This window comes from Delphinapterus leucas, chromosome 4 (assembly GCF_059928025.1).
Source record: "Delphinapterus leucas isolate spDelLeu-1000000601 "Yukka" chromosome 4, BTC_Dleu_Yukka2, whole genome shotgun sequence".
Classification (NCBI taxonomy): domain Eukaryota; kingdom Metazoa; phylum Chordata; class Mammalia; order Artiodactyla; family Monodontidae; genus Delphinapterus; species Delphinapterus leucas.
The window spans coordinates 127,094,079-127,119,405 of NC_143132.1; the positions used below are offsets into that span (position 1 = coordinate 127,094,079).

A 25,327-nucleotide genomic window follows, 5' to 3' on the forward strand; every position below is an offset into this window, starting at 1 on the left:
TTTTATCATGTATGTATGTATACAAAATTCACTCACTAAAAGTCTTATTTTGTGGTTTTAAAATGGTATGTGATTTAATATTGTTATGTATACCTTTGCCATTTGCTTTTTTTTTCACTCAACATCGTTTTCAGAATTCATACTTCATTCATTTTAACTAAGAAATGGTATTCCACTGTAGGGCACTACCAGCTCTTTTTTAATCTTTTTTTTTTTTTTTTTTTTTGCGGTACGCGGACCTCTCACTGTTGTGGCCTCTCCCGTTGCGGAGCACAGGCTCCGGACGCACAGGCTCAGCGGCCATGGCTCACGGGCCCAGCCGCTCCGCGGCGTGTGGGATCTTCCCGGACCGGGGCACGAACCCGTGTCCCCTAGCATCGGTAGGTGGACTCCCAACCACTGCGCCACCAGGGAGGCCCCTCTTATTTAATCTTTACTGTAACCTTACAAGATAGATATTACTAATCTCATTTTATAGATGAAAAACTGAAGTACAGAGAGGTTAAGTAACTTTACTGAGTAACTTTAGTAACTATAGTTGCTAGCAGGTGAAATGAGAACTTGCACAGGGCTTCAACTTCTAATCCCATGTTCTTCCCACTATAGCATTCCACAATTTTACAAATATTTAGTACACACCAACTATGTACCAGGCACTGTTTTAGGTCCCGAGTATCTAAGCAGTGAATAAAACAGACAAAATCCTGCTCTCAGGATTTTAGCTTATATTCTAATTGGAGGAGACAGTCAATAAAATAGTATATAATTTGTTTCTACGTGTTATGAAGAAAATAAAGCAGGATGGAGGGGAAAAGAGTGTGAGTGTAAGTGTGCTAGTCTATGTGCTCTCTGGTGACATTTCAGCAAACATCTGAAGAAGGGTGATGAAAGAGGGGTGTTTAAGGTCAAGGCAAAGGGCACAGCAAATGTAAAATCCCTGAGGCGGAAGCGTATTTGGCTGTCACTCCATCACTTTGATTTTTTTTAGCATACTGTATAACGATTATTCTCATGTGTAAGGAAACAGTGTAAGCACACTGCATGGCCTTGCCTCATTAAATACATAATTTTGACATGTTAACAGCTTCTTATGATGACCATTTTTCGTATAAACAAACTGGGTTGAGGTAGGAAATGTCTACAGCCAAAAGCCACTGATTTTACTTTAAAAATTAAATCATAGGTAATAGATGCCCGTAATGGTGACATAAAAATACATAGTACTGCTGCTGACTAAATGAGACACAAATAAATATAATTCAACCCTCTTTTTAAATATTAAACGTTGGGAGAATCCTCAAGGAAACCTAACGGAGACTTCAAGTTGGGAAAAACAAAGGAACAAAAAAAACCCTGCTGAAACAAAAAGGACAAGGAGGAGCCCATCTTTTGCCCCGTATCTCTCAGAAAGGATGCCAAGAAAGTGGAAGAAAATGAGGGACCTGGAGGTGTGACTCCGCGGGGAGACCTGCGGTCTAATCCTGGGCCTTTAGCTGCTGAATTGTCTCAGTCTTCACATTTGTGATGCGAGGCGTTCTGCGCTGCTGCCCACCACGCCCCTTTCCTCCCCAGATCCAGGGGTCAGGCTTATCTGAGCCGCTCAGGCTGGGAGTGAGTGACAGAGCAGGACCGCAAAAAACCAAAACTCTCGCGAATCTCGCCTGCCGAGCTTTCCCGGCTCAGAACGCCCCCGACGCTGGAAATTTGACCGGAGCGCACCCCGCCCTTGCCCCGCCCCTTGCCCCGCCCCTTGCCCCGCCCCCTCGAGTCCTACGCGGAAAAGAACTCTGGCCTGGAGAGCGGATCGGCCGCGGCTTCCGGGAGGAGTTTTGGGCCCTGCGAGCCCCCGTCGGGCGCCGCGGTTTTTCACCAGAGAGAGCTGAGGAGACGCCAGGAGCCCGCCTCGGCGTGGTTGAAGAGTGCCTCGCGTCCTCACCATGGGCGAGCATGGCCTGGAGCTGGCGTCTATGATCCCGGCCCTGCGGGAGCTGGGCAGGTAGGGCCGGGCCGGCGTCTCACATGCTCTCCCTTCCCAGCCACGGACGTCCCGGCTCCGATCCCCTAACCCAGGCCGCGGCCCTTGTGGAGATGCTCCTCCGCTGACTTGAGCGCTTCTCCCTCAGAGAGGCCGTTGAAAGGACGCGGGGCGTCGCCGCAAACCTGCGGGATGCGGATCCGAGGGGAGGGGTAGTCGGCTGGCCCCACTTTACCTCAGCGGCGCCGGGGAGCTCGTCCCTCTCCCCCCCCCGCCCCAAACCCCAGGGGGATTGCCTCCGCAGCGGGAGGGAAAGGTCCCTTCCGAACACTTTCTGGTCACTTTCCTACATTCATTTGCTTCTTGAAAGCCTCTTCCCTTACATGGAGTACTTGACGCATGGACTTTCCCCAGTTTCTGTGCTTTATGATCGCTGGTGGAGGGATTGATTTTTACCTTTACGTTTTGACCCAAAACTACCCTCGGAAGAAAAATCACTAGTTCTGATTTCTGTCAAGGAAGGCCAGTTGCTAGGAAGAGTTCGTTTCTAAGTGAAATCATATGCCATTCTGGAGATGGGACCCCTTTCGTATCGATCATCCAGTCCTCAATCCGTTATTTTAGTCAGAAACCCCAGGGATCGGCCACAAAGTCCACAGAATATAAATGTGCACAGAGTATTGCCAACATTTGAAGATAATGTTCCATTTGCAAAAGCTCTTTTTTTTTTTTTCCTTTCTGTAAACCCAAGAGTAAAATCGTGTAAACCAGTATTCTGCCCGAAGAGAGTAGGTAGATGTTGATGGCTGCTGCCCCCATTCAGGACACACACAGCCTTTCCTAAACCTGACCTTAAGACGAGAAGGCAGGGTTTTTGTTTGTTTGCTTTTTAAAAAAAAAAAAAATTTGTAACCCACTGTGAACAGAAAATAAGTGAGCTTGTACCACTGCTGCTTGAACTATCAATTGGAATAGTTGCTTTCCGATTTCTTGAACTGGTTGGAAACTTAGCACGCAGCCACAACTGATGTTAAGCCCATGGGATATTTAATTCCCTTTCTTTTTGCAGTGCAGCTGTGTCCATCTCCACTTGTTGACCGTACAGAGACGCTGACATTTAGTCTTCCTCGATTACATACATAAGAGGATATAAATGAAGGGGCCATACTTGTCTTAACTGAATCATCATATTGTTGTGTGTATGATTTTTTTTCCACTTTGTATGAATGTTGCAAGCATACTTGTGTTAACAGTTTGTAAAGTAACATCTACCTTTCTAAAAGAAGATGAAGGCAAGTGTTCATATAGGAAGTTGATGTACAGATTTCATCTTTCAGGCTCGATGTGAAGCTCAGTGTACTTTTCCCACCTTGCTTTAATATAGAATTTGCTGATTAGTACTTCTCTTCCCTTTTCTTTCTTTCTCTGTGATACTTGTTAGTAAAAATAATAGGATCTTGGATTTATTTTTAGTCGCTTTCATCAACAGAGCTTATAGTTACCTTTCACTCATTTGTAGCCATTCTAAGAGATGGAATAGAAAAACTGACCCGTAGTGAATTGTCTGATAATAGTTTTTAATTGTCATGACTTTTTCATTGCAACTGCTTCATTCAAGCTTATTCAGTCTCACAGTATCTCCATGATATAGAATGGAGCAAATATTATCACTGTTTATTAAGAATCAGAGTCACAGGAATTGAAGTACCAAAGCCAGAGAGATAGCAGTTAGTATTAGAGCTGGGTTTCAGATTCAAGCCATCAAGACCTTGTCTCCTCAGTTGTTTTTTTTTTTTCTTCATTGACCATGGCAATTAGATTTCTGAAAAAAGTAAGATGTTACTGTTTTAATGTGTGGGCTCTTCTTCCTCTGTCTCTCAGGGATAAATTTTGCTTCAGTGTTTTTTTCTGTTAGCACTCTTTTCTCTGTCTAGTCTCTCTGGGTGATCTCATCCACTCTTCCTGCCTTCAACTACCACCTGCTATTTGATGACTCCAAATCCGTGTCTCCAAGCCATGTTTCTTTCATATAGAACCATATATGCAACTGTATACTGGCAGACTATGTTAGTATAACCCATTTGTTCCCTGGGTGTCCTATATGCAGTTAAGACTCAATATATCCAATTTAAATTCTTTGCATATCCCAAGCGGTTTTTCTTTTTGGTTTTTTTTTTAATTCCTCTTATTCATTGAGGTAGGGATATCTCAGTAAATGATACCGTGTCCACTTATTTTTCCAGACTGGAAATCTAGGAATCATTCTTGACTCCGTATGTGCTTTCGGGCTATATCATTAGTCCTCTTTCAATCTTCACTCTCTTCCTCAGTAACTTTGTCTAGTCCTATAAATTAAAATACCATCTATATGCTGATAACTCCCAAATTTATCACTCTAGCCCAGAGATATATATTAGGTTGCTTACTCAACATCTATACTCAGAAATGAAAATTAACATATCCAAAGCAGAACTGCTGATTTATTGTCCTTAAACCTGTTCCTTCCCCAGCTTATTGTAAATGTAGGAACCAAAAGCCTAAGAATTATCCTTGATTTTTTTTTTTTTCCCTTACCCCTTAATAATCCATCAGCAAGTCCTGTCAACTGTACCTTTAAAAACACTTTTTGGGCTTCCCTGGTGGCGCAGTGGTTGAGAGTCTGCCTGCCCATGCAGGGGACACGGGTTCGTGCCCCGGTCTGGGAAGATCCCACATGCCGCAGAGCGGCTGGGCCTGTGAGCCATGGCCGCTGAGCCTGCGCATCTGGACCCTGTGCTCCGCAACGGGAGAGGCCACAACAGTGAGAGGCCCAGGTACCGCAAAAAAAAAAAAAGCACTTTTCACCATCTCCACTGCTATCACCAAAATTTCTTATCTGGACTATTAGAGTAACCTCTCAGCTGATCTCTCCATTTCCACTTTTACCCACTTACAGTGGATTTCCCACTTAGCAACCAAAGTGATTTTTACAACTATAAATCATATTGTAGGTTATATAACATTACTCCCCTGCTCAAAATCTTCCTTTGGTTTTCCAACATACTTAGAATAAAATCCAAATTCCTTCCCAGGGCCTCTAAGGTCTGCCATAATCTGGCCTCTGCCTACCTCTGACCTCATGGCCTTGCTCATCCTGCCTACCTCATCCCTCCCTTGCTCACTCTACTCCAATGACATTCGCTTTATTTTTTTAATACACCAAGATCATTCCTGCCTTCATTCCTTTGCACTCGTTTCTTCTCTCTGAACACTGGCTAGTTCCATTCAGATGTCATTTCCAAGAACCTTCTCTGACCTTCCTTTTTAAAATTACTTTGTAATCACAAGATCTTTTCCAACAGTGATAGTTGCCATTAAAATGTTAAATGGGAAATGAGAGGGAGATGAGGGGCTGGGGAGCAGCAACATTAGCCACTAGAGGAGGTTTGGATGGTGAGAAGCCGCCAGTCATGTGAAACTGGGAGGAGAAGTGTCTGAGATGGAATAGAAAATACAAAGATCTCTAGGTGGGAATGAGGCTACTTTTTAAAGAGGAGGAAGAAGCCTGGAACATAGGGAGCAAAGATGGGAGTAGTATTAAGGATGGAAGAGTAGGCAGAGGCCAGATCCTTTAGCACTTTATAGGGCAGAATGAGGAATTAGATTTTATTTTAAGTTCAGTGGGAAGCCATTGGGGTGTTTTAAATAGAGAAATAACATAATTGAATTCATGTTTTAGAAACATGTTTAACCTTCACTCACCTGCTTAGAACCCTTCAGTGTCCTATTGCCTTCAGTACAAAATTCAAACTCGTTAGTCCTTTGCGCTTTGACCTTATCTTCCCTCTTCAGCTTCATTTCTAGATATACCTCCCTGTTCTTTGGCCATGTAGAACCTCTGACAGTTTCTAGAGCAGCTTATGTTCTTGTTCCTGACCCTTTGCACATGTTGTTTCCTCTGCTGGAATACTCACCTTCCTTCCCTTATTTTACCTGCCTAGCCCCCTAGGGACTCAGCTTTGTGTCACCTCCTCCAGGGAGCCTTGACTGATAGGTCCTGCTCAGGGCTGAGTTCTATCTTGGCTCTATTAACACTTAACCATGCTGTGTTAAAACTGCCTGCTTACTTTTTTGTCCTTTAAACTACGAATTCTTTTAGGGCAGATATATGGTACCTTGGTTTTCCTGGCGTTTGATACTTGCCCCAGGGGAGGTTTTCAAGTGTTTGTTAAATGTATCCAAACTTTATGTGATAAATTACCACCCAAATATTACTGTATACTTTTGAAAAAGTATACCCTCTTAGCTCAGTTCCAAGGTAGAGGTTGCAAAATAAGAAATCCTTACTCCTCAATGAATTTCTTTATTCTGATAGTACATCTAATAAATGACAATCACATCACCTTTATAAAAAAACTGATTTTTAAAAATTATGCAAATGAAATATGAATGCATAACCTTTTTTACAGAGTTACTTTATAGGAAACTCTGACCACCAGCCACAATCCTGGTTCCTCTCCACCACAAACCTCCTCATTAACATTTTTAAATGACACTCGTCAAATTACATTTGGTTTATGACAAAATCTCCTGACTTTGTCTAAAACAATTCATGTTATCTTGTAATTTCAGACTTAAAATTTTTTTTGTTATATTTAAATCTGTGATGTCCTATAACCTACTATGGACACCAGCCAAATGTTGCCACTGAGCGTTTCACATGTGGCTAATCTAAACTGAGATGTGCTCTAAATGTAAGATACTGGGTTTCAAAGACTTAATTACCACCCCCCTCCAAAAGGAATGTAAACAATGTCATTAATAATTTTTATATTATTACATGTTCAGATAATATTTCAGATATATTATTGGGATTAAAATTGCCTGTTTCTTTTTACATTCTTAATGTGACTACTAGAAAATTTAAAACTACACATGTGGCTTGCATTGTATTTCTATTGGTCAGTGCTGGTTTAAATAAGATAAGAAACACAAAATTTTTTCTCTTTCACTTATAAATACAACTACTTGTTCTTTGATTCTGTACACCTAGAGTTTATATTACTTGCAAATATTTATTAAGTTCAGTAACTTAGTTGTTTTCTATCAAGCAAGATACAGTTCTAGGTGTGGTGTAGGAGATGCAAAGGGAAGTGAAACACATTTTCTCTCCTGCAGGAGCTTATGGTCTAGTGGTGCTGCAGGAATTCATAGAGAAATAAAACATAGTCTCCACCTCTAGGAGCCTATGGTCTAGTGGCAGAGAACAGGTAGATAGATATTCCACAGGTCTGAAAAAGTTTATACATTAAGGATGAAGGAGACACAAGATGCAGAAAGATTCTTATGAACCGTTCATTCATTCAGCAAAATTTTTTGGAGTGTTTACCATGTACCAGGACCATTTCCATCATGGCAGTTATTAGCTGTAGATGCCTTGGATCCTGTATGTAATCAATTAGGATCGGACTTTGTGATTGAATAATCAAGAAAATAATTAACCTTCTCATTTTTTCTTTTAGCATTGTTTAAGTGGGAAAACATATGTACATTTATAGTACTATGTGGATGTTATAAGTTGTTATTTATATGAAATACATAATTTTATTTTGTGTAAATAACCAGCTTACCAGTTACTATATCCTCAGCTGTTTTGTTAGTAGAAGTGATGGAGTGAGCTAATCATTTATACACAACTTTCCATGAATCCTCTCTGCAGAGCTAGTTATTTCCTGCTTTGGGTGTATATGACACCTGATTAAAATTATTTGTGTGCTTTCTTACCCTCTCCCCAGTGACTTCCTTGAAGCAGGGCATCTGGCTTTATTTGTGTTTTGAATTTATTGTATTATTAAAGTCTGTACTCATCCTTTCCTCCTGTATTAATAAATATATATTAATGATTGTCATTAGGATTACTGATAATCATCCTGTCCAAGGATTATCTCTTTACTTATACATGATCCCAGGAAGGAAAGCCAAATTTCAAGAATAAATTGTTCAAGTCTTTCCATCTTAAGGGAAACAAAACAAAACCCTCTTGACCTCATATATTCCTTTAGTTACCACTAACTCCCAATTCTTCTCTTCATTCCATGGTCAAGCTTTAGAGAGAGCATGCTATTCTCAATATTCACATTTCATCTGTTTTTCACCCTTTGCAATCTGGCTTCTGCCTTTATCTCTACACTAAAACTTTAAAATCCAAAGGACAAAAAAAATTAACTCAAAATGAATCAAAGACCTAAATGTAAAACTATAAAACTCTTAGAAGAGAACTTTTAGGGGAAAAGCTTCCCGACATTAGATTCGGCAGTAACTTCTTGGCTATGACACCAAAAGCATGACAGCGTATGAAAAAATAGATCAAATTTAAAATTAAAAATTATCAAAATTTAAATCTTCTATGCAGCAAAGGACAGTATCAACAGAGTGAAAAGACAACCTATGGAATGAAAGTAAATGTTTGCAAGTCATATATCTGATAAGGAGTTAATATCCCCAAAATATTAAGAACTACATCTCAGTATCAACAACAAAAAGCAACCTGATTTAAAAATGAGGAAAGGGTCAGTAGAGTATGAGACTCTCAAAAATGAGGAAAGGACTTAAATAGACTTTCTCCAAAGAAGAAAGACAAATGGACAAAAAGCACATGAAAAAATGTTCAGCATCCCTAATTATTAGGGGATTGTGAATCAAAAGTACAATGAGATACCATTGCAGACCCATGAGGATGGCTGCTATTTTAAAACAACAACAACAACAAAACCAACAAGTGTTGGTGAGGATAAGGAAAAATTGGAACTTTGTAAGTTGTTGGTAGCAATGTAAAATGGTGCAGCTACCGTGGAAGCAGTATGGCAGTATCTCAAAAAACTAAACATGGAAGTACCATATGATCTTGCATTTCCACTTCTAGGTATATACCGAAAATAATTGAAAGGGACTGAAACAGATACTTGTACACCCATGTTCATAGAGGCATTAGTTACAGTAGCCAAAAGGTGGAAGCAATCCAAGTGTCTATGGAAACATGGATAGATAAATAAAATGTGGTATAAACACAGTAGAATATTATCTAGCTTTAAAGAGGAAGGAAATCCTGACACGTTACAACATGGATGAACAGTGAAGATGTATGCTAAGTGAAATAAGTCAGTCACAAGAGGACAAATATAGGATTCAACGTGTAGATGTAAGTAGTCAAATTCATAGAGACAGAATTGTCGGCAGGGGGAATGGGGAGGTATTGTTTAATGAGTACAGTTTCACTTTGGGAAGATGAAAAAGTTCTGGAGAGGGATGGTGGTGATGGTGTAGGATAATGTGAATGTACTTAATGGCACAGAACTGTACACTTAAAAATGGTTAAAATGGTAAATTTTATGTTAAGTGTATTTTACCATAATAAAAAAATATATCCAAAGGACATTTTAACAAACTAATTTTATTTGATTGTGTTGACAGCTCCCTCCTTAAAATTCTAACCTCCTTGGATTCTAGAACACATCTCTCATTGTTTTTCTTTCTGTTTCTCTGGCCCTTTCCTTTTCTCCTCGTGCCTCTACTAACCTTAACTTTGGGTTCTCTCTGGCTTTCTTATTACTTATTACATTTGCGTTCATATCCAAGGCTTCCACTACTACTAGCTCTAATAGTGGTAGATTATATAATCTCTGTAAGCACCAGTCTCCACATATGCAAATTAGGGTCCAATATCCCTATCTTATTTCTTGTGAAATATGAAATAATACAATGCGTTTAGCCTTGCTTGTTATGTACTATTATATATCGATAAGTTAATCTATATCTCTAGGCTAGAACTTGAGGTCTAGAACTGTAATTACAAAAATCTTTTGGACATTCCACTTAGTTGTTCCCTTGAGACCTTAAACTCAGTATTTCTAAAACTGAATTTCTTTTCTTCCCGTATGTGTGCTTCCACCTGTGTTAACTGTTTGGGTGAATGGCCTCATAATCCAGCCTGGATAGAGGGCTAGATTGATTTATCAGTCTCCTCCATTAAACTGTCTTTCACCTTCCCAACAGTAGCTTCTGATGTGTTGTGTGGTGCATTATAGGTACTCAGTAAATGTTTGTTGATTACACGAATAACTGTATGATTCCTCATTATGTAGTGGAACACAGGCTTTCTATTATTATGTTCTATTCCTTGGTTATTTACACAAATCATGGAACTCAGGTTGAGTTCATTCAGGATTCTAGGATACTCTTCCTCTGCTTAATTATTGTATCTCCTTTTAATAATATTTTTTTTTTTTTTTTTGCGGTACACGGGCCTCTCACTGCTGTGGCCTCTCCCGTTGCGGAGTACAGGCTCCGGACACGCAGGCTCAGCGGCCATGGCTCACGGGCCCAGCCGCTCCGCGGCATGTGGGATCCTCCAGGACCGGGGCACAAACCCGCGTCCCCTGCATCGGCAGGCGGACACTCAACCACTGCACCACCAGGGAGGCCCTATCTCCTTTTAGTATTGTTTTTTCATGATTGTTCTTAAGACTCAATATGTGTATTTTTCCCTAACATTTATTGAATTTTTATTGTGGAAAGTTTCAAACTTACAATAAAAGAGAAAATGGGGCTTCCCTGGTGGCACAGTGGTTGAGAGTCCGCCTGCCGATTCAGGGGATACGGGTTCGTGCCCCAGTCCGGGAAGATCCCACGTGCCGTGGAGCGGCTGGGCCCGTGAGCCATGGCCGCTGAGCCTGCGTGTCCGGAGCCTGTACTCCGCAACGGGAGAGGCCCACGTACCGCAAAAAAGAAAAAAAAAAAGAGAAAATGGTATAACTGATTTCCCATTTCACCTAATAATGATCAATTCATGGCTCGCTTCCTCTCCTCAGAGTACTTTGCAGCAAATTCCAGGCATCATTTTATCAATAAATACCAGTATTTATCTCTAAAAGATAAAGACTTTTTTGACATACCACATACCGTTATCACATCTAAAAATATAATTTCTTAATAGCATCAGATATCTAGTCTGTGTTCAGATATTCCCAATTGTCATATATAGTTTGCTATTTTTAGTTTTGATTCAGAATCCAATGTAGAGTCATATATTATAATTGGTTGATATGGCCCTTAAGTTCATTATGGGTTTCTCCTCCTCTATTTTTTCCCTTGGAATTTCTTTGTTGAAGAAACTGTTTTCTCTTGATTTTCTAAAAGTCTAGATCTGTTCAATAGAAATATAAAGCAAGCCATGTATGTAATTGAAATTTTCTAGTGGCTACATTACAAAAAGAAAGTAAGTGAAATTAATTTTAACAATATATATTATTACCATATTATATTACTTATATGTGGAATCTAAAATATGACACAAATGAATTTATTTATGAAACAGAAACAGATTCAGACATAGAGAACAGACTTGCGGTTGCCCAAAGGTGGGGGAGGGGAGGATTCGATTGGGAGTTTGAGAATAGCAGGTGCAAGCTATTATATATAGAATAGATAAACAGCAAGGCCCTATTGTATAGCACAGGGAACTATATTCGATATCCTGTAATAAACCATAATGGAAAAGAATATGAATCACTTTGCTGTACATGAGAAACTAACACAACATTGTAAATCAACTATACTTCAGTAAAAAAAGAACAAGAAAAACTTTAAAACCTCACAAAAAACCCAATGTATATTATTTAACTCAGTATATCCAGGTATTATCATTTCAACATGTAATTAATATAAAATTATTAATGCAGTATTACACATTTTTGGTAATGAATATTCAAAATCCAATGTGTATTTTATACTTGTAGCACATCCCAGTTTGGACTAACTACATATCAGGTTCTCACTAGCATGTGATAAGGGCTACCATATTGCGCAGGGCAGGTCTAGACTTTGCAGATTGGATACTTTGCAGAAGAATACTATCAGTGTCAACATTAAAACTAAGCACATTTGATAAGTTCAACTTTAGAGAATTTTTTACAAATGACACTGTGAGTCCCTTTAAGGGTTAAAAACATTTTATTTGTATTTTAGTTCCAGTCCAGAGGAATATAATACCGTTGTACAGAAGCCAAGACAAATTCTTTGTCAGTTCATTGACCGAATACTTACAGATGTAAATGTTGGTAAGAAACAATTATTTCTGGTATAAATTTTATAACTTAAATTGTTTTCTTTTCCATGTATACACATTATACTAGCATTTTTCTCCATATAATTTTAGATATATAGTTAGTGTTTATGTTAGTTACTATTTTCAGGCAAGTTCTTTACAATATTACTTGTTACATAATGTGATTTAGGCTTAATGTGATTTAGGCTTTTAAAGTAATTCTGTTTTCCTCTTTGTTATCTAGATTTTCTGCTGCTTGCTATGAGTTCTTCTTTGATATATGATATTATTATAGGTAAAAATATTTGGCCAGTTCTGTTTTAGCTAGGTCTTGTGTCAGTGGTTGAGAAACAGCAAATGCCATTAAAAAAAAACTCTTTAAATAAGGGTTGGCACCTTTGTCTATGGGAGGTAATAAGATTCTGTGAGTTGTCGAATCAACTATTTCCTGTTTGTGGCAATCTAAAAGATAAATATTACCAACTTGGCAAGATGGTGTCATATGTGTCATGTCTGTTAAAATTACGTGGAAGGGATAATACAGAGTGGCATTTGGCTCATGGTTTATAAATTTAATTCCAAATTTGACACAGATTTCATGACTTAACAATAGTCATTTAGCCTTTCTTTTTCAATCAGCGAAATTATAAGTTCCTGAAAAATAACAAATGACTACTGAATACTTGCAGGATGTGTTTTCATATGGTACTCCATCTGTTTAGACCACTTGTCCTTACCCTGTCTGTTTGACCAACTCCTCATCATCTAGGAATCAACTCCTTCAAGCATATTCCCAGACACTTGTTTCCTCTTTTGTAGATTAGTGCAGTTTACATATAATGACTAGTTTATTTGTCTGACTCCCTCACCTGATTTTGAGGGTTTTTTTAATCCTCAGATTTTCACACAGTGCCAGGCGTATTGTAGGCCTATGGCACATGTTTGGTGAATGGGTATATAACAGATGAATACATGTGATTATTAAACATTTAAAATTAGATAGGATTGTAGTGTGTTTTTAGCCCCATCGGTTTATCATGAGCACTGTGTTGGACATAATTCTTGTCACCAAAGTTTAGTTTCTTAAAAGCACTGCCATTTAATTTGTCATGACTCTTTAAAATGAAGCTTTTATTGTTTTAGTTGCTCTAGAACTTGTAAAGAAGACTGACTCTCAGCCAACCTCTGTGATGTTGCTCGATTTCATCCAGCATATCATGAAGTCCTCCCCACTTATGTTTGTAAATGTGAATGGAAGCCATGGACAAAATGAGGCCAAAGGCAGTTGTATTGGTAAGTCCTGCTGTTTGTGCATTCATTTTCAATTTCTTCTATGAATTCTACCCTCTTCTCTTCTGAACTATAACATTATAAATATAACAATATACACATTGTTACACATATTTTCGTCAAATTTGGTATAAACTGAGGGAGCAAAATGGTAATGGTTAGTTTTATTTCATGCATCCTTATTGTTTTCTTTTATTATGAACTAGGTACCCAGAATGGAGTGGAAGTAATTGAATATGTTCATATGCCATTGAAAACTTTAGAAGTTTTCTTTTTTCTGATTTTGGTAATCTCTTTCTTCTAGATCAGGCGTTAGCAAACCATGGCCCACAGGCTGGCCGCCTGTTTCTGTGAACAAAGTTTTATTGGAACACAGCCATGATCATTCGTTTACTTATTGTCTGCAACTACTTCAAAGGCAACACTGAGTAGTGGACATGGAGATCATATGGCCCTCAAGCCTAAAATGCTACTTTTGTCTCTTTATTGGCTTCCTCATAAAGAGGTGTAAAGCACATAGCTTTTTCTTTTTCTGTACAACACATAGAGTATTTAAAAATTTTTTTGCTTGAATTTAAGACTCAACTTTGATAGTATGTCCTCTAAAAAGTCTTTTCTGACCATTACTGACTGCCTACTCTAGGACTGGCTTAGTTGTTCTTTCTTTATGCTGTTAGTACAGAGTGTTCTATATTTCTTCTATCATAGTAGTTTTTAAACTATATTATAAATACCTGTTTGTCTAATATTCTTTGCTACACTGATTTTTAAAAAACAGGTTATAACCCATTTAGTGGGTATTGAAGATTAAATATAATTGACTAGAAAATATCATAGTACATTGCATGTAATAAGTACATGCAATGTACATGTAATAGGTACATGAAACTTTTGTTTCACATATTTAAATTTTTAAAATATGTATATGTATACTGGGTTGTGATATAAAATATATCTCTTAGTTGCAGTTAAGAAGTTTGAGAAACTATATTATAGGATTCAGGAGGACAGGACTATGACTGATTTGTTCTTATGCATCTGAGACAGAGTCACTACTCAATAATATTTGTTGAAGGAGTGATAATTACTATTTATTGAGCCTTTATTTAACTTGAGGCACTATGCTGAGAATTTCAAATATATTATCTTACTTGACCAGGGTAGCATATAAAGTAGGTGTCATTATTCCCCTTTCATAGATGAAGTTACAGAAGTTTAGAGAAATGAAAAGTTCACACGACTGATAAGTGGAGAGCTAGGAACTTGTCTGACACCAAAATTGGTATTCTAAATTATTATAATATGTTTCCATTGTGTAGGGAATGTTTTAGACTATTTTGTTAGTGAAGTTTACACTTTAAAAATAAATCATCAAGCATTTAGCAAATTGATTGGCACTCTTATGTATTTATTTATTTAATATCTTTTTTGTTTGTTTATTTCAAAGAATTCAGTAACTGGATCATAACAAGACTTCTACGGATTGCAGCAACTCCATCCTGTCACATGTTACACAAAAAAATCTGTGAAGTCATCTGCTCATTATTATTTCTTTTTAAAAGCAAGAGTCCTGCCATTTTTGGAGTACTGACGAAGGAATTATTACATCTTTTTGAAGATTTGATTTACCTCCACGAAAGAGATGCAACGGGACACTTTGTGGAATGGCCAGTGGTAGTTAGCCGATTTTTAAGTCAATTAGATGAACATGTAGGGTATTTACAACCAGCTCCTTTGCAGTTCATGAACATGCAAAATTTAGAGTTTATCGAAGTCACTTTATTAACGGTTCTTATTCGTATTATTGCAATTGTGTTTTTTAGAAGGCAAGAACTCTTGCTTTGGCGGATAGTTTGTGTTCTGCTAGAGTATGGTAGTCCAAAAGTTAAATCCTTAGCAATTAGCCTTTTAACTGAACTCTTTGAGCTTGGAGGACTACCGGCACAACCAGCCAGCACTTTTTTCAGCTCACTTTTGGAATTATTAAAACACCTTGTAGAAATGGATGCTGACCAATTGAAACTCTATGAAGAGCCATTATCAAAGCTGATAAAGACACTATTCCCCTTTGAAGCAGAAGCTTATAGAAATGTTGAGCCTGTCTATTTAAATATGCTGCTAGAAAAACTCTGTGTCATGTTTGAAGATGGTGTGCTTATGCAGCTTAAGTCTGATTTGCTAAAAGCAGCTTTGTGCCATTTACTGCAGTATTTCCTTAGATATGTGCCAGCTGGGTATGAATCTGCTTTACAAGTCAGGAAGGTTCATGTGAGAAATATTTGTAGAGCTCTTGTGGATGTGCTTGGAGCTCAGGTAGATGCAGAGGTAAGTCATTTGTAAGGTTACTTGTTAAGCATGTAATTTGTTCTTAATTTAAGTGTATGCATATATGCAAGATTAATAATGAGAAAATAAAATATCTTTAATAATGTACATTCAGAATGGGATGATTTTCATAATGTACTTTGGCTTCCTATTATGGATTTTTAATTTGATTTTAGAAACATTTGTGCACTACATTGGTAATGAACTGCCAATGGAGTTTTAAAGTAGAGTTTGTGAAGTGTAAACATGTTCGTTGCATTATTAATTAAAAAGGAGCCAGTTATCAACTTCATTGCAAAAACTTTGAGCACTCACATAGATTTTTCTTTGACAGGTTATAATCAGTCACTTCTAGAAAACCTATGAGTATATAGTACTAGTCATGCCAAATTATGCCTTTTTTTTCTATTTGGACTGTGGGAGACACTACAATAAAATAGATATACAATAAATTGATTAAATATTTTAGTTTATTTTATCTGTAAGTCTTGCTAGATTTGTAGTATAAAAGAAGTTAGTAATTCCCTTGTAGAATTTTTCTTTGTGTCATTTTGGTTTAGGGAAAAACAGGTTATAGAGAGAAGGATTTGTCTTAGGCCTTCTAAGACTATAGACCATAGTTCTAGATATAGAACTATACATATGTCGATGTATAGACTGTGAAATAATATAGATTAACTTAGGTTTTTGTTTGCCTGATGAGACTCTGAAAATAATTTACCTTATTTGACATCTTAATACCTAATACATTTTTGCTATGAATAATATAAACTTATTTTCTAAGAATTAGTTTTTTAAATTATTTTTGCTTTCTCAGTATTTGTTGGGCCCACTTTATGCAGCCTTAAAAATGGAAAGTATGGAAATCATTGAGGAGGTTCAGTGCCAAATTCAACAGGAAAACCTCAGCAGTAATAGCGATGGACTGTCACCCAAAAGGCGTCGACTCAGCTCATCTCTTAACTCTTCCAAAAGAGCACCAAAACAGACAGAGGAGTATGACCTTCATTCAGTTTGTATTTAGCCACTTAATAAAACTTTAGTCACTTAAAAATCATCTTTACGTAAGTGCTTTGACTTAAATACACAAAGAACATTTGTTCTTTCTATAGTTAGTCAAAGGAATGCTTAAAATATCTTAATAGTGCTTGTAGTCTATTCTAGTATAAGAGATTTCATGGCTAAATATGGTTACTTAAAAGACTTTTTAAGTCTTTACTTGCCTAATTTAACTTTTTAATACATGAAAAATCTCTGAGACTTTACATCTATAAGCAATTTAAAAAATGTTAACAAACTATTTTTTTGTAATGTAGCCAAAGAATTCCCATGCTTCAGCCAACTATAAAAGTTGTTTTAAATTTCAATAGTTGTAGGGTCCCTGGCAGTCCAGTGGTTAGGACTCAGTGCTTTCACTGCCGTGGCCCAGGTTCAATCCCTGGTTGGGGAACTAAGATCCCAGAAGCCACACAGTGTGGCCAAAAAAAAAAAAAATTTCAGTAGTTGCCATTACATGCTATCTTTTGTTTTAAATATTTTTCATATGTGAGCAAAATTATATAAGTTCATATGAATATCTTTATACTCTGGTTATAATTAATTACAGAATTAAACATGTGGATATGAACAAAAAGAGCATATTATGGAGTGCACTGATACAGAAGGCTGAGTCCCTTCAGGTTTTCCTTGAATTCAATAACCTGAAGAATCCTGTTATTGAGACTTTAGAAGGAATCGCTGTCATCCTACAACTGACTGCTCTGTGTACTGTTCATTGTTCTCATCAAAACATGGACTGGTAAAACAACTTGTATTTTCTGGGTGGGTTTTGTGTAATAAATTTGAATTTATTGTTTTAGAAGACCTCTTTATTCACTTGATTTTTGTGACCTTAGAACACAAACATTTCAGTGAAATAGAAATTTTTTTTTTGAGCACCTGCTAAATGCCAGATACTGTGTTAGGTACTGTACATATCTTATTTAATCTTTACAACAGTTCTGTGAAGTAAATGCTGTTATGTCCACTTTACACACTAGAAATTGAGGCTCAGAGAAATTGAGGCTCGTTTTTGTCTGAAGCCTAAACTAACTTTCCTGGGCAGAAAAGTAGAACACATTTTTATACAACTCAGAAGCCAGTGCTCTTCTAGCCAAACGTTTCGTCAAGAGAACTTTGCCCTTTGATCATAAAAGTAGGAATTTAAAACTCGTTAGAGGTATATTTTCAGTTTAGCATTCTTAATATAGGCTGATTATCAGAAGAAACAAAGTGTGAACCCCCTCTGAAGATTTAGTCTTATTTTTACTGCCACATTATAGACCAACACTCCTTGTTAATTTTTTACATAATCGTTTATTCTGTATTTTCTGACTCTTAGCTAGCTAATACAAAGTTATGAAGGAGATTTTAAAGAAACTGTATTAATTCAGATTGCATTAAATTTGGAATTTGAGATAACTTGAAGGAATAGCTAATTAGGTTGAAGTCTGCCTTTCTCATATAATTAAGAAACGGTTTACACGGCATATCTTCTATTATTTTAAAGCCTGGTGGTGTCACATTTAGGTATCATAGATTAGCTTTACCAAATCCTGAGTGATTTAGGCATAAAGGGATTAAACTTAAAATAATAATGATACATTCATTGATATGCACATTTACTTTGAATTAGTTTAAAGTTATAGGTTAGTTTCATACTCACAATTTTTTTTAATTAGTTTATTTATTTTTGGCTGCGTTGGGTCTTCTGCTGCGCACAGGCTTTCTCTAGTTGCAGCGAGCCGGGGCTACTCTTCCTTGCAGTGCGCGGGCTTTTCATTGCAGTGGCTTCTCTTGTTGCAGAGCACAGGCTCTAGGTGCGTGGCCTTCAGTAGTTGTGACATGTGGGCTCAATAGTTGTGGCTTGAGAGCTCTAGAGTGCAGGCTCAGTAGTTGTGGCGCACGGGCTTAGTTGCTCTGCACCATGTGGGATCTTCCCGGACCAGGGCTTGAACCCGTGTCCCCTGCATTGGCAGGCGGATTCTTAACCACTGCACCACCAGGGAAGCCCCATACTGAAAGTTTCTTTTGGCTTACTATGGTACTAGTTTTGACTATAACAAAATTCATTTTAATTCTATGTCTTAAAAAATGTTTTAACTGCAGCTACTGTGATTTCAAGGACTGTCAACAGAAATGTAAGAAGAAACCTTCAGTAGTGATAACTTGGATGTCTTTGGATTTTTACACAAAAGTGCTTAAGAGCTGCAGGACTTTGTTAGAATCTGTTCAGAAACCTGACCTGGAGACAATTATTGACAAAGTGGTAAAAATATATGATGCTTTGATGTATATTCAAGGTGAGTACAAAAACCCAATAGATCAAAATAACCTTAAAAGGTAATCAGTATAGAATAGGTTTTCTCTTTTGCCTGAGGCTTAAATATGCAATTGTTGGGACTACCCAAAAGTTTTTTCTTGACTTTAGTTCTATTAAGCTGAGTAATTTGTAAGTTCTAAATTTATTTGTCTAACATTTTGATTTATTCTTTTTCAGTCAATAGAAACTATAACTTTAAAATTTTTGATTTGAGAATCTGAAGAATGCTATGCTTCTTCTCCTAAAACACATATAAATGCATTTTTTTTTTTTTTTTGGCGGTACACGGGCCTCTCACTGTTGTGGCCTCTCCCATTGCGGAGCACAGGCTCTGGACGTGCAGGCTCAGCAGCCATGGCTCACGGGCCCAGCCACTCCGCGGCACGTGGGATCCTCCTGGACCGGGGCACGAACCCGTGTCCCCTGCATCGCAGGCGGACTCCCAACCACTGCGCCACCAGGGAAGCCCCTGTAAATGTATATTTTTATAAAGTCACATTTAATTCCTTTGAATTCACAGACCTCAGAACATCATCTCTGTGTTAAGAACCCCTGTTTATTGAATGTTTGCTGTAATTCCACTTGTAAAAGATGTTTAGAATGTCTTTTTTTTATTGAAAGAAGACACAGGTAAATATGATTAAAGAAAAGGTATAATTAATCACCTATTGTGTATTTCTGTAGTAAAAACTTCATTTGAAGATCATATCCTGGAAGACTTATGTGGAATGCTCTCACTTCCATGGATTTGTTCCCATTCTGATGATGACTCTTTAAAGTTGACCACATTTGCCACCAGCCTTCTAACAGTAAGCCAGAGGATTTCAGATAGCTACTGTAAGTGGTCACAAAATTCTATATGTGTGATTTGTTTTCTTTTCATTTATCTCTATATAGGACTTCTAACACTTATCATTTCTATTTTTTCAATAATTAGAAGAGAAGGTACGTTTTTTAATAATTTAAAAAGAAGGAGTTAGACATATAGAAAGGAGTAAATTGTAGGATTTGTACATCCTCAACTCTATCCTGCCAACATTGTTCTCCAAAGATGTCATTCCAGTTTATATTTCTGTTAGCAGAATATGTGAGTTCCTGTTGTTTCATATCCTCACCAGCACTTGGCATTGTCAAATTTTAAAATTTTGTTATCTTAAAAAAAAAAAAAAGAGGGAATTCCTTGGCCATCCAGTGGTTAGGACTGTGCTCTCACTGCAGAAGGCCCAGGTTCGATCCCTGGTCAGGTAGCTAAAATCCTACAAGCCACGCAGTGCGGCTAAAAAAAAAAAGAAAGAAAGAATGTCAGAGACATAACTACCTAAACAAACATATGTTTTTTGCTATCTGATGGGTGTTTCAATTTGGATTTCCCTGATTATCTAGTAAGATTGGGCATAGACCTTTTTCAGTGCACATGCTTTATTTTTGGAAAAGGAGCTTTTAATTAAATACTATATGTATTTTAAATGTTATTGACTTTACAACAGAGAGTAAATATATATATGTGTGTGTGTATATATATATATATAAAATTAACACTTAGAAATCTTGATTAATAGACTTAATTTTTTCAGCACCACAGGCACAGTCACGATGCGTATTTCTTCTAACTCTTTTTCCAAGAAGAATATACCTTGAGTGGAGAACCGCAGTTTACAGCTGGGCCCTGCAGAGCTCCCATGAAGTAATCCGGACAAGTTGTATTAATGGATTTTTTATCTTATTACAGCAGCAGAATTCTTATAACAGAGTTCCCAAGATTCTTATGTATGTATTAATATTTTAATTTGAATATACAACTTGATTGGACAGATATCATATATGCAAATTTATGTTTATTGCTGGGTATATAGAACAAACATTGCTTTTAGTTTTAGAATTAAAACTTTTTTCCTTCTACCTTTTGTTTTACCAGTACTTTTGCCTCAAATTAAACAAGACTATTTAGACCACAAAATTAAGCAAGAACGTTTAGTACTTTTTGTTTTTTTCCCCATAGAGATAAAGTCAAAGATGATTCTGACATTGTCAAGAAAGAATTTGCATCTATACTTGGTCAGCTTGTCTGTACACTTCATGGCATGTTTTATTTGACAAGTTCTTTATCAGAGCCTTTCTCTGAACATAGACGTATTGACCTCTTATGTAAGAGCCTAAAAGTCACTTCTCAACATGAATGTTCATCTTCTCGACTAAAAGTGTCTGTTTGCAAGCCATTCCTTTTCCTACTGAAAAAAAAATTACCTAGTCCTGTGAAACTTGGTGAGTGGTTTGTTATGATATATTTAATATTTTAAAACCTATTTAAGGGCTTCCCTGGTGGTGCAGTGGTTGAGAGTCCACCTGCCGATGCAGGGGACACGGGTTTGTGCCCCGGTCCGGGAAGATCCCACATGCCGCGGAGCGGCTGGGCCCGTGAGCCATGGCCATTGAGCCTGCGCGTCCAGAGCCTGTGCTCCACAACGGGAGAGGCCACAACAGTGAGAGGCCCACATACCACACACACACACACACAAAAAAAACCTATTTAAGCTCTGTTTTTAAAATCAGTGGTGGAATTAGGCTAAAGCCTTAAAAAATTAGACTTGCTTGATAGAGTCAATGCTTATGTAATGATCGTTCATAAAAGGGATGTCTGGTATTAGACTGTATCACAGAACTAACAATGGAAGTAATTTTTAGATTTTCTAAATGCTTTTTTGATTTGACAGTATAATGGGGCATACCTGATGTTTGTTTCAATATTGTGAGTTTCAGTATTCTGTATCCTCTTCAGTGATCCCAGGGACCTTGTTAATGTGTCCCCTGCCACTACTTTGGACCTTAAAACTTCAAATAGTTAGATACTTTGCCCAGCTGAGGAGTATGGATTGTACCTTTGCTGCTTTCCGATGGTAATGGTGTATGGATTTGTTGGGAGCATGAGATTTATACACATACTTGGAAGATTGCTTTGTTTGTGTAATAAATTACAACTTGCCCTCAAGTTTTCAAAGCAATGTATGATAGGTGATTTCTAGGACTCCCTAAATCTAGTAATGTAATGTAATGTAATATAAGATTAACAGGGACTGCCCTGGTGATCCAGTGGTAGAAAACCCGCCTTACAGTGTAGGGCACACAGGTTCAATCCCTGGTCAGGGAACTAAGATCCCACACCCGCGGGGCAACTAAGCCCCTGCGCCACAGCTACTGAGCTTGTGCTTCCTGGAGCCTGCGCGCAACAACTAGAGAGAGAAAACCCGTATGCCACAACTAGAGAGAAGTCTGTGCACCACAGCGAAGAGCCCGAGCACTGCAATGAAAGATCCCGCGTGCCGCAACTAAGACCTGACGTAGCCAAAAATAAATAAAATAAATAAGTAATAAATAAATCTGTAAAAACAAAGTAAGATTAACAGTAAGGCTAAGCTTGCCCTTAATTCACAGTTCTTTAGATTAGTGAAATGTGCTTTTAAATCTATCCCAGTAATATAATGATCTACAAAATCTAAGTGACTAGTCATTTTAAAACTTTAAAAAATTCTAGAATTTATTTTAGATTTAAATTATGTATAACTTTTATTAAGTAAAAGTAAATTTAAAAGTATTCAGTTTTATAAGTATTCAGTATTTATTCGTTTTAATCCTCCAGAATTCTGTGTGCTTTACAAATTTAAACACTAAATATTGACTTTATTAGACAACTTAGCATTCTTTGTAGTATATTATTTATTGACAGCATTTTTATAGTAAAACTTTTCTGTTTACTGTGTTAAATTAAGTATTTTATGCTTTTGCCCTTTAGCTTTCATAGATAATCTGTATCATCTTTGTAAGCACCTTGATTTTAGAGAAGATGAAACAGATGTAAAAATGGTTCTTGGAACTTTATTAAATTTAATGGAAGATCCAGACAAGGATGTTAGAGTGGCTTTTAGTGGAAATATCAAGCATATATTGGAATCCTTGGATGCTGAAGATGGATTTATAAAAGAGGTTGATGATTTTTATTTTAAATTTAAATTTTATTTTATTTTATTTTTATTTTATTTTATTTTATTAAAATTTTATTTAATTTTTTTGTGTGTGTTTTCATAAACCTGACTTTAAAAATTTAACTAGTTAATTTTATTGGTCTAGCTTTTTGTCTTAAGAATGAAGGAAGCATATACACATGCTCAGATCTCAAGAAATAATGAGTTGAAGGATACCTTGATTCTTACAACAGGGGATATTGGAAGGTATGTTTGGCAGCTTTTGTATACTTCCTTATTTATTTTGGCCATTTTCCTTTATTGTTTGCCTGCTGTTAGAAATGGTGATAGGAACAGGAATAAAGACACAGACCTACTGGAGAACGGACTTGAGGATATGGGGAGGGGGAAGGGTGAGCTGTGACAAAGCGAGAGAGAGGCATGGACATATATACACTAACAAACGTAAGGTAGATAGCTAGTGGGAAGCAGCTGCATAGCACAGGGATATCAGCTCAGTGCTTTGTGACCGCCTGGAGGGGTGGGATAGGGAGGGTGGGAGGGAGGGAGATGCAACAGGGAAGAGATATGGGAACATATGTATATGTATAACTGATTCACTTTGTTATATAGCAGAAACTAACACACCATTGTAAAGCAATTATACCCCAATAAAGGTGTTAAAAAAAAAAGAATCAAGAACATAAAACAGTTAAAATTCTAATTTGTGTACATTTTTGTTGCAGAGAAGCTTAAGAGGTGACTAATAAAAGATTTTCAAGCATTAAAAAAAAAGAAATGGTATTAGGAGAGATGTAATGTTATAGGAAGAAGTGTGATATCAGTATGCATTTATTTGTGGATTTCCATTTATTTTCAAAACATTGATGGTAACTTTTTTTTTTTTTAATAATTTTAGGGCAGCAAAAGGGGATTTGGTACCTTTTGCACTCTTGCACTTATTGCATTGTTTATTATCCAAGTCAGCATCTGTCTCTGGAGCAGCATACACAGAAATTAGAGCTCTGGTTGCAGCTAAAAGTGTTAAACTGCAAAACTTTTTCAGCCAGTATAAGAAACCCATCTGTCAGGTGAGAGTCAGCATTGGCCTTGACTATAGGAAATAGAATTACTTTGCAAAAGTTAAAAAAAGAACACATATATGTTTTACTTTTCTTGCTTTAAAAAAGAGGTATTTTTTAAAATGGTTTATTTAAAAGAATGTAAATCTCATTTTTATATTTTCGTATCTTGGTCTGAAGATATTGTTTATAAATGGGAGAGGGGAAAAATCATCTTATAATAATTATTACTCTCTATTGTTAATCTGTTAAGAGAAGCCTTTCTGTATTAGCCTTTCTTTTAGTGATAATAAACTTTTTTATGACTTGATATTATGGATAAGGCACTTTGTTTTAAAAAAAAAAGGTTGATTCAAGGCTGAAAAGTAAGGATATGTTTAAAATACAGGCTTTGTACTGTGTTAGTGGTGTAATCCTTAGCAAGATATTCAAGTTTCTTAACTAAGCCTGGTTACTTCATCTGTAAAAGGGAGTATATGCACAGTCTACCTCATTAAGATTGTTACAAAAATTAAATGAACTAATTTAGGTAATATGTTTAGAACACTGTCCAATACTGTCCTTTATGTTAACTTAAAACATATTAGTTAAATGTTCTTCCTTGTGTGAAAACTAATAAATCATTTTGCTTTAGTTTTTGGTAGAATCCCTCCACTCCAGTCAGATGACAGTGCTTCCTAGTACTCCATGCCAGAATGCTGAGATGCGGAAACAAGATGTGGCTCACCAGAGAGAAATGGCTTTAAATACCTTGTCTGAAATTGCCAATGTTTTTGACTTTCCTGATCTTAATCGTTTCCTTACTGTAAGTTGCAAAGTATAGTTGACTTAATTGAGGTTTTCAATTTAATATTTTGTGTTTATTCCATTCTAGATTTTTTTAAAATAAAATCTGGCAAGTACAATGTAGACCATAGATTTTCAAATTTGCATGTTTTCCTTTGACTTTGATATGATAATATTACTTATGTTATAAAAGTGAAATACGTGTTGATTTGAGTCATTGCTCTATAGAGTTAGCTATCTTGAAAGGTTCATACTATTTAATTAATGCTAATGAGTTCAGTTTACTGAGCCCTTATGTCTTTAGTGCTATGATTGGTTCCATTGGTAATGGAAAGTCTAATATGATCTTACCTAGCCCTAAGGAGTTGGAGTAATATAGTACAAACTAGTGCTATAGATGACCTGTGAATTCAGATGATAGAGTTTGTAGTATGAAGTAGTTTGGGAAGCCTTTGAAAAGTCATTAGTGGG

General features: G+C 36.9%; 1 protein-coding gene across 3 annotated transcripts in view; it reads left to right on the forward strand.

Annotated features, from left to right (window-relative positions):
- The first annotated feature begins 1,773 nt into the window (after positions 1-1,773).
- Positions 1,774-25,327, forward strand: part of ATR (ATR checkpoint kinase) — a 103,365-nt gene continuing 79,811 nt past the window's right edge. For 2 of the 3 annotated variants that reach the window (XM_022582664.3, XM_022582665.2), the window contains exons 1-14: positions 1,774-1,996; positions 11,978-12,069; positions 13,200-13,349; positions 14,794-15,671; positions 16,489-16,667; positions 17,278-17,469; positions 18,819-19,012; positions 19,717-19,869; positions 20,607-20,799; positions 21,032-21,294; positions 22,820-23,010; positions 23,155-23,255; positions 23,908-24,079; positions 24,705-24,875. In XM_022582664.3, coding sequence (XP_022438372.1) covers positions 1,938-1,996; positions 11,978-12,069; positions 13,200-13,349; positions 14,794-15,671; positions 16,489-16,667; positions 17,278-17,469; positions 18,819-19,012; positions 19,717-19,869; positions 20,607-20,799; positions 21,032-21,294; positions 22,820-23,010; positions 23,155-23,255; positions 23,908-24,079; positions 24,705-24,875 — 2,988 coding nt within the window. In that variant the 5' untranslated portion in view covers positions 1,774-1,937. The remainder of the gene's footprint in view (positions 1,997-11,977; positions 12,070-13,199; positions 13,350-14,793; positions 15,672-16,488; positions 16,668-17,277; positions 17,470-18,818; positions 19,013-19,716; positions 19,870-20,606; positions 20,800-21,031; positions 21,295-22,819; positions 23,011-23,154; positions 23,256-23,907; positions 24,080-24,704; positions 24,876-25,327) is intronic. The other variant, XM_089911045.1, reaches the window with a different exon arrangement.